Genomic DNA, 10,349 nt, shown 5'->3' with positions numbered 1-10,349 from the left:
TGAAGCTGGGGGACCTGAGTTGCGCAGGCGCAGATGCACTCTAGTTTAGGCCCCACCCACCGGAGTTGATTGACACCCACGCCAATAAACACAGTGGTTAAGCGGCAGTAGAAAAAGGTGCGGGCGGGCGCCAAACTCAGGCTGCAGAAATCCACACTGCAGGAATAATCCGGATTGATACCGCTTTAACTGTCATAGCTCAATGCTATGGAATTTTGGGATCCGTAGTTTGTTGAGATGCTTAGCCTTCTCTGTCAGAGAGCCCTCGTGCCTCAACAAACTACAAATCCCAGAATTCCATAGCATTCCATGGCAGTTAAAGTGGGGTCAGCCCGGATTATTTTTACAGTGCGGGTGCAGTAAACTGAGGCTGCATCCGCACTGCAGGAATAATCCAGTTCGACACCCCTCACACACACTTTAACTGGGATTTGTAGTTTGCTGTGGCACCAGAGCTCTTTCACAAAAACTACATATCCCAGGATTCCTTAGCAGTTAGAGCCATGGCAGTTAAAGTGGGGTCGAACTGGATTATTATTTCTGCAGTGCTGCTTCAGTTCGAGGAAACTATGGTCTAAAACACACTGCAGAAATAACCCAGTTTGATACCGCTTTAACTGCCTTGGCTCAGTGCTAGGGAATTCTGGAAACTGTAGTTTTGTGAGATATTTAATCTTCAGATGTAACAGAAATTTCAGGAAACTTAGATTTCTAGATTTGCAGAGCAAGGAATTCGCAAGAGGACCTAATAATTGAAAATCCATAAGTTTATTTCCATTTGTCGACAAAGGAAAACATTGAACTCAGTGGAATTCAATTTCCAAAAGCTGAGAACCCCGAACAAGACAAAATGGCTCTTTTTATATTATTCAAGACAAAGAAGCTTCTTCAATACACCTGATTGGCTAATTACAATTTAAACATATAGAATTCTTACAATCAGAACAGAAATACATGCATACATTAAAACTGCATCATCACGCCTTACCCCCTCCTTTAGCCTTCCTTCTAACCTTGCTTCTGGATGTCTACTATGTATCCTTATCTCAGTAGTTTATGTTATGTCTTTCTTACTGGTGCCAGCTTCCATTCAGGTCAAGATGCACTAGTTATTCCTTTGCTCTAGTAACTCCAAGCCTTTATTTCAAAACCATCTCTCTGGCTGACAAAAGTGACTCCATCTTTCTATAGCTTTTATATTTCAAAAAGGAATTTCCACCACACAGAGAGAGTTCTGGTGCCACAATAAACTACAGTTCCCAATATTCTCTAGCACTGGGGCAGGGCAGTTAAAGCGGTCTCAAACTAGATTATTCCTGCAGTCTGTTCTGGACCTAAGGCTGCATCCACACTGCAAAAATAATCCAGTTTGACCCCACTTTAACTGCCATGGCTCAATGCTATGGAATTCTGGGAGCTGTAGTTTGTTGTGGCACCAGAGCCCATCCTCCTCAGAGAGGGAAATGAAAGCTCAGTAGTCCCACAAAGAAGCTGATTTAGATCATTTCCCTCCTGCTGATTTCAACTTGCTTTGTTTGTTTTGAGGTAGTGCAGGGAGGACTGGAAAGCCAGCCTGGAGTAATGGTTTGAAGATTGGGACTTTGAGGACCAGGGTTCAAATCTCTGCTCAGCTATGGAGGTTTATCAGACGCAAGTTTTGGACCCTCAGTTCCGCTAAGGATGTGAAACGAATGTTGCGAAATGAAGTTATAATGTGATGTTCTACCACATTGTTTGCTTTTCCGTCATTCCCCGAAACGTGACTTTAGTGCTATGATTGCAAAAATCATTGTGATTTGTGTGATGCGAAATCATGCATAGCGGAACTGTTTTCTACACCAGCGCCTTCCTTTTGTCTTGAACATTTTGCAACAACATCTTTGCGCATGCTCCTTGGAGGTTTTGGTGGCATCATGACCTTTGTGCTGGGGGGGGGGGGGGGGGGGAGCCGCCCCTTCCAGTTTCCTGTTTGACATATATGTCAGAGACACATACTAATAAACATATCTCTGCATATTCACAGTATCCACAATAGCTGATAACACACACACGTTTTTATATTCACATGTATTCCTTCAGGTCAGAAGAAGGTGCTGGACTGGATGACCCTTTGAGGACCCTCCCATCTCTCTGGCATCCTATGTATTCCTTCAGAAGAAGGGGGGACTTGATGACCCTTTAGGGTCTCCTTCATTTATAGCATCCTATGTATTCCTCCATCACACATCAAGACAGAACACACGCACCCCCTCCCCCCGGGGTTGCCCTGAAAAAGGAAGGCCACCGAAAGGGAATGGGGGGGAAAGCAGCACAGCATCATGGGAACTTTGCTATCAGTAACGTTTGCGTTGCATTGCGTTGCTGCCTACCACACCAAACCATTTCGCAACGCATTAGAAAGGATAACGGGAGACAAATGCCGGACTTCCCTTTATTCCCCCGTAATGCCTAAAAAGGGGAGGAATGACGCTAAAACTACGGAAGCGTTGTGCAACGGGCTCCCATAGAAATGAATGATGTATGGAAGAACATCACGTTATCTCTTTATTGCGCAATGTTGGTTGCGCAAAAGTGACTCTCTGGGCAGGAAAAATCGCCAAAAACTCGCGTCTGATAAACTCCTTGGAAACCCACTGAGTTACTCCTAGGACCAGATCAAGTTTATTTTAATTAGCCAGCCAGGCTTTTGCATACAACCATAAAACAACCCAATACCATATTAAAACATAAGTAAAAATGGGACAGCTAAATTGGTAATAAAACACAGAATAAGACTACGATTATATCTTGTCACTAGACAATTTAAAAGTTTCTCTTGTCACAGCTAACTTGATGTACTTGGCCGTTCGATAAGACATGTAGTAACTAATTAAAATATTAATTATTTTGAAATAATAGCACTTCTGATATGTTCAATAAGGTCCAAAACACACTGCAGAAATAATTCAGTTTGAGACCGCTTTAACTGCCCTGGCTCAGTGCTAGGGAATCCTGGAAATTGTAGTTTATTTTGGCAACAGAGCTCTCTGAGTGAGGAGGCTGAATGTCTCACAGAACTATAGTTCCCAGAATTCTCTAGCACTGAGGGAGGGCAATTAAAGCAGTCTCAAACTGGATGATTTCAGTAGTGTATTTTGGACCTCAGAAGGTCAACGTAATGGGCTCTCAAATCCAAATGCAAAGAACATTCCTGGAAAAAAACTTGATACAAAATGTAGGGCATTCAAGAAAAATATAGGGCATGATGACCAAATAAATGCTAGAAACACAGAAATGTAAATCCATGCTTCTTGGTCATGCTCAAAATGGAGGATGTTTTGGAATCTTTTGTCTTTTTACAGCCATGTGCGCGCTGTCTACCTCAGGCCAGTCACACTCTCTCAGTCTCAGAGGAAGGGAAAGGAAACCCACTCTGAAGAAACCATGCCAAGAAAACCCCATTATAAGTTTGCCTTAAGAGTTACCATAAATCAGAAATGACATGAAGATACACATCATCAACATCAACAACAACAAAGGTTGGGGAAAACAGAAATGGTGTGTATCCCTCTCTTGTACAGACAAGACTGGAACCTCTCATAATACTATGACCATTTTCTTAGGAATCACTGAAACACAGGGAGACTTTCTGCGGAGGAAAAATACTTTTTCCAACAGTACCAATGGGGTACCATTCTCTGCCATTCAGCCCACAAAACCCTCTTCAGTGGAGTAATCCCCACATGCAGAAAAAAGAGGTTTGGTTTCATTACTATCCTCTTCTGACAATATATTCTGAGTAACAATTTAGGATTGCTTCTTGCTGTACAAATTTCCAATATGAAAAGAAGGGGAAGTGGGAAGAAAGGAGTCTTGCTGCACCTCTAAATATTCATCTAGTTTATCAGATCATTTGTATTTTGTATTTACTCTGTTCAGTTCCTTAAGCGAGTTTTAGCATAATACGATGCAATACTGAGCATGTTTATTCAGGTCCAAAAACACACTGCAGAAAGAATCCAGTTTGAGATCCTGGTTCAGTGACATGGAATTCTGGGAACTGCAGTTTTGTGAGACATTTAGCCTTCTCTGTCAGAGAGCTCTGGTGCTTCAACAAACTATAATTTCCAGGATCCCCTAGCACTGAGCCAGGGCAGTTAAAGAGGTCTCAAACTGGATTATTTCTGCAGTGTGTTTTGGACATTAGTTTCACTTTGAAATTTATGTACTCCCATCTATCTATGCATACCATTACAGCACCACTATTAGTTCTCTACATACTGTATCAATTCAGAGCTAAGGAAGACTTCTATCTATCTATACATACCATTGCAGCTTCATTATTCTATACATATCAGTTCAGAACTAAGGGAAGTGAATATAAAGATTATTTGTTCACTGGGGAATTATGGGGGGTAGGCAAGATGCATAGAAGACTCAAATGCTGGTATTATGAAAATAAAAAAAATCATTGGAATTTTAATTGAAAATAACTTACATATAAATTAGCTTAAACATATTATAGCAAGCTGCAATTGATATTAAATCAATGGATATAAACAGTAACATTAGTCCTTGTACAATCAATAATCCACTTCTGCTCCAGAATCATGCTCCAGCTCATCAGTTTCCTCCTCGCTCTCCGACTCTTCGTAAAAGGAAATTGTGGCTTGAACAGGAAAGTTCCTCAGAAGTGCTTCCGCTTCATGATAGAGGTAGTCGAAGCACCTTGATTTGGGCCAGAATAATCTAAAACAAACAAAATTGCAACTTAAAAAAAAACTAAAAAGAATTGTCCAAAGGAGGGCGACTAAAATGGTGAAAGGTCTGGAAACCATGCCCTATGAGGAACGACTTAGGGAGCTGGGGATGTTTAGCCTGGAGAAAAGGTTAAGAGGTGATATGATAGCCCTGTTCAAATATTTGAAGGGATGTCATATTGAGGAGGGAGCAAGCTTGTTTTCTGCTGCTCCAGAGACTAGGACCCGGAACAATGGATGCAAACTGCAGGAAAAGAGATTCCACCTCAATATTAGGAGGAACTTCCTGACAGTAAGGGCTGTTCGACAGTGGAACAAACTCCCTCGGAGTGTCGTGGAGTCTCCTTCCTTGGAGGTCTTCAAGCAGAGGCTGGATGGCCATCTGTCGGGGATGCTTTGATTGTGATTTCCTGCATGGCGGGGGGGTTGGACTGGATGGCCCCTGTGGTCTCTTCCAACTCTATGATTCTATGATTCTATGATTCTATGATTCTATGGTTTGCTCTAGGGTTTACTTCAAGTTATCCCACTAAACTAGAATGGAAAAGTGCAGAACCATTTCTCCTCCAGATATTTTGGATTGCAGCATCCACAGTACCTTGCTATTGGGCTTACTTGGGTGAGTCTGAAATCTAAAACATCTAGAGACCCCAAGCTTCTCACTTTGACTAGAGTTAACTGGAAATAAAATTTCCCTGATGTTGAACAAAGAAAAGAAAAGCACAAACATGTAAGGTTATGCCTTTTTTGTTTTAATTGCAGAGGAAGCTCTGCTGAGTCAACAAATAGATAGCTTTGTTGAAATATTCCATTTATGTTCTCAGAATAGCCAAATTCTTTTACAACTTATTATTATTATTATTAACCTTTATTTATAAAGCGCTGTAACTTGTTTAAAAGAGGGTGAAAACCAACTCCAGGAACTGAAATAAATCTGTTGTAAAATATGCAGAAGTGTGACTTATGAAATGCTGATGCTACACTCTCACATACAAGCCATAACCCATATATCAATTTTAGTATCTAAGCAATAGGATCAGAACTGGAGGCATAAAATGTTGCCTGTAGCTCACCAAAGCACATGGAGAGAGAAAACCAGCTTTCCTCTTGGAAAAGGTGAGCTAGAATGCCTCCCCCAGCACTTAAAGAGAATTAGGCTTCTGTCCACTCCCACCAAGATCCACAACAATATCCCAAGTTTAAAAAGGTCAGATCTCACCAAAGCACATGGAGAGAGAAAACCAGCTTTGAAACTACAGTGATCCCTCCACATTCGCTGGGGTTGGGGGTGAAGGACCCCTGTGAATGTGGAAAAACTGCAAATAAATCCCATGATTTTCAGGATTTCTTGATATTCTTCTCTTGTCAAATTCAGGGGTAGGAATTTTGTTTTTTCTTTATTTACTTTGAATCCTGCCAATTGGCCAGTTAACTCTACATCCAGTTAACTCTACATGTTTGTGTAAAGTATTTATTCTATATGTTAAAATTTTATTCATGTGATTATGAACTATAAGATATTCTTAAGATACGTTTAATTAGGATGTTGCCATCTTTGATTTTGATTAAGTTTAAAGGACTTAGCTATTATGACTATGTAACAAACAAATTGTTAAAGTGAATGTGAAGTGAATTAAATTCAAATGAGAAGGTTCAATAGCGGCAACCATAGTCTGAACATCTGTTCAGTGTCGAATCACTCCATCAATTCAAAACGATCCAACGCAAAAATCGGTTTATTATGTAGTGTGAATGAGGCCTCACACTCCACTAGTGAACCAGTTAGATCTTGGTCTCACCTCTCCCGCAAAGCCAAGCACTGCTTTTTAAGCAGAGGGATTTTAAATGATCACCATAAGCAATTTAAAAAACAAAAGCTCAATTAAGGCAAAAATATCCATCAAACGTGTGATCCTAAAGCCCCATTTGAAATAAATGTGTTAGACTTTAAGGTAACACAGGATTCTTTGTTAAAATGTCAAGAGTATTTGTAGAAAGAGCTGCAGATGCAAAATGATTTCTTTTCCACATCACTGCCCACCAATTTCCCTATCACCATTAAAGCTACAAAGAAAACATAGCTAAAACTCCATAATATGCAACCCCAAACTTATTTCAGTTTTCAGTGGGTCCTTATTATCTGCTGGGGTTAGGTTCCAGGACCTCCCATGGATAACAAAATCCGTGGAGAGCTCAAGTCCCATTAAATATAATGGCATAGCAAAATTGTGTCCCTCACATAAAATGGAAAATCAAGGTTTGACAGTTGGAATTTATAATTTTCTTGAATATTTTCAATCTGGATGCTTGAATCTGTGGATAAAAATTCCGTGGATAAAGAAGGACAACTGTACTACAAACACAAATGCTGATTATGTTGTTTACTATAAAGAAAAAGTGCATTCAATCAGAAATTAAACTATATTTATACCTAAATAAGATCAGATCCATTTTGCAACTAAAAGAACCCCACAGTGAAACAGTAAGGCATGTTCTAAAAATACAGAGCTGCTGTCTGTATACACTGGTTTTAGTAATAATTCAAAGGCTTCATTGAGGCAAAACATATCTGCAAGTCTGGAGATGTCACTGACTGAGAACCTTGATAACACAATGGACATTTAGTGAGTCCATCACTTCTCAAATATCATAGGTCTCTTTCACACTACACAGTTTTGGTACTTTGATACTACTTTAGTTGTCATGGGTCCATTCTAGAAAATTCAGGGATTTGTAGTTCTATGAGCTATTTCGAATTCTTGCTAGAGAGCCCTAGTGCAGTAGTTTTTAACCTTTGGTTCTTCTCAAGCATTTTGGACTTCTGCTCCCAGAATTCAATACTATTGACAATGCTGGCAGGGGCTTCTGGGAGCTGAAGTCTGAAAAAGTTTCGGAGACCATTGTAGTACAGTACCTCACTCACAGGGTGACTAGATGTCATGACCATAAAGGAAGACAAGGCACTGCAAAATGCAGAACATACAAGAAAAATATATGACATTACAATCATGTATCTTGTGCATTTTTGGTTGGCCCAATAAAAAGGTACCACTGTCTTGTGCTTAGTGAAACTTAGTGATACTTAATATCATTCTACACAGCCAAAAAAACCAAGAGATTGGAATAACTATGCATGTATGTGTGTACCTTCACGTTGCTTGCTGCCTTATGGTGGCCCATGAATTTCATAGGAATACACAAGGGGTGGTTTGCCAATCCCTTCCTTTGAAATACAGCCTACAGCACCTGATATTTTTGGTTGTCTCCCATTCAAATACTGATCAGAACTGACCCTACTTAGCTTCCAAGATCAGATGGGATGTGGTTCCTTTAGGGTATTTAGGCCTATCGAGCTCAAATAAAATTATGGTTCTCCAAGGTCAAGCAATTTATCTATGGTCTATACATTTATGTTTTAATGCCACCATATGGAATATTTAAGGCTGCAATCTGGAAGGGTTCCCACAGAAGTCTGTAAGTGTTATGGACTTCCCAGCAAGTTTAGCTTTGTACTGGATTCTCCAGAGGAGTCTGAATCATTACCTACTCTGAATCCTGGGATTTGTAGTTTGTTGTGACAGAGAGGCTAAATATCTCACAAAGGTACAAATCCCAGAATTCCATAGCACTGAGCTGTCAAACTGCATTAATTCTGCAATGTAGATGCAGCCTTGCTGAGTTATACCTAGGTATAACTATAGTTGACCCCAGTACTGCATCCACATTGCAGTACTAATCCAGTTTGGCACCACTTTGAGGCGCTAACAGTTTGTTGCTTCAGTTTCATGAATCCTAACATCATCTGCCTCAACTAAATGCCTCAATCTTTCCAAGTCCAACACTCAAAACTACAACACCATGCTGTCTCCCTTAAATGTAAAGAGTAGTCTCTCCTAAGCCATAAACATTCTCACATATTAGATTGTCCTATGTAGTTTGAGCATTGGACTATGACTCTAGAGACCAGGGTTCAATTCCCACTCAGCCATGGAACCCACTGGATGACCATGGCCTAATTACATGGGAGTTTGTCAGACAAGGGAAATTAGAAGTATAATCCAATGGCAATCCAAACGCAATTATAGGGTTTAACGTTACTGTGTGATAGACTACCGCATGCAATTTCAGGCAATGGCAAGCTATTTTCGGGCAATGGGAAGTCAGTTTGAATGCAATTCAAATTCACGTAAATTTGATGTACTAGTGAATTTACATGAATGCGTTCTAGCCCCACTTTCTTTTCATTTGAAATTAAGAGAAATTCCTCCCGTGTCAGCCTCAGTGGAAGGCAATGGCAAACCTCCTCTGAACAAATCTTGCCAAGATAGGGTTGCCTTAGGGTCACCATAAGTCAGAAACAACTTGAAGGCATGCAACAACAACAGTGTTAATGGCACAGGAGCCCTCTTAGGGGAAAAAAACCCAGATAATTTAATGGGCTACTGATACTATTAAAAATTATTAATATATCTTACCTGACAGGGTGCGTATACTGTGTCAGTTTTGCTGAGTCTTCTGTGGTCTCAAAGGAATCACACAACTAGGGAGTGTGAGATGGAGATATGGGTCAAAAACAGCATGATTAACAATACAAACTGAACAGTCTTCAAGTGTAATACATCTGTTATCACTTTGTAATGGAGCTTACACAATACCAATAACATTGGAAAAGAGTGGATTTTATTTTAGGTCAACCACAACACTTTTCTACCTGAGGTGGAAAAAACCCAAAGCTGGTCAGGTTATTTTGGTACCCAGAGCAAAAGAATCTCACTAGCATCTCTGTACTCACCTGGATGTCAAAATACCACATTAATAAGCTAAATAATGATTTGCTACCTTTTTATGACCCCTCCCAAAAATCAGCTAACTTGAAACTGTCATCTCACTATACCTAAAGGTACAGTTAGGGAGCATTGGACTACGACTGCTGGGGACCAGGGTTTGAATCCCCACTCAGTCATGGAAACCCACTCGGTGACCTTGGGCAAGTCACACTTTCTCAGCTTCAGGGAAAGGCACTGGCAAACCTCCTCTGAACAAATAAACATGATAGGATTGCCTTAGGGTCACCATAAATCGGAAGTGACTTAAGGCACACAACAACAAAGTGCTCTGGAAGTGCTGCCAGGGTTCGAATCTGTTTCCTTTAAATATTTTTTTAAAAATTCATTCCCTCCTGCACACATCACCACCACCACCATCATCACTATTATTATTAATATATTATAATACCAATACTAATAGATAATAATAGTAAAGAGATCTTGTAGCACCTCTGAGGCTAGCTGAAAGAAAGAAGTTGGCAGCATGAGCTTTCCTAGACTTAAGTCTACTTCCTCAGATACATTTGTTCATATAATAATAGTGATGAAAATGATGGTGGTGATGATGATGTGTGCAGGAAGGACTGAGTTAAAAAATATCTAAAGAAAACAGTTTTAAAACAGCAGCCAGCACTTCCAGAGCACTTAGTATATTAGTATAAGTATTAGTATTAGTTTAGTATTATAGTAATTATTATTATTATTATTATTATTATTATTATTATTATTACTATTATTTATATTTCCTGCCTCTCCCTACAGAGCGAGGTGGGATTACAACCGG

The 10,349-nt window shown here is 39.9% G+C and overlaps 1 protein-coding gene across 1 annotated transcript in view; it reads right to left on the bottom strand.

Moving 5' to 3' along the window:
* Positions 1-4,472: 4,472 nt before the first annotated feature.
* The window catches only part of LOC121917451 (protein ripply2-like), a 7,382-nt gene continuing 1,505 nt past the window's right edge, over positions 4,473-10,349 (bottom strand). The window contains exons 3-4 of the mRNA XM_042443434.1: positions 9,215-9,279; positions 4,473-4,728 (exon numbers count right to left, since the gene is read on the bottom strand). Coding sequence (XP_042299368.1) covers positions 4,563-4,728; positions 9,215-9,279 — 231 coding nt within the window. The 3' untranslated portion in view covers positions 4,473-4,562. The remainder of the gene's footprint in view (positions 4,729-9,214; positions 9,280-10,349) is intronic.

The sequence above is a fragment of the Sceloporus undulatus genome, unplaced genomic scaffold (assembly GCF_019175285.1).
Source record: "Sceloporus undulatus isolate JIND9_A2432 ecotype Alabama unplaced genomic scaffold, SceUnd_v1.1 scaffold_19, whole genome shotgun sequence".
In the NCBI taxonomy this organism is placed as follows: Eukaryota; Metazoa; Chordata; class Lepidosauria; order Squamata; family Phrynosomatidae; genus Sceloporus; species Sceloporus undulatus.
The sequence above is the reverse complement of the archived record's forward strand: the minus strand, read 5'-3'. Positions and strand labels throughout refer to the sequence as shown.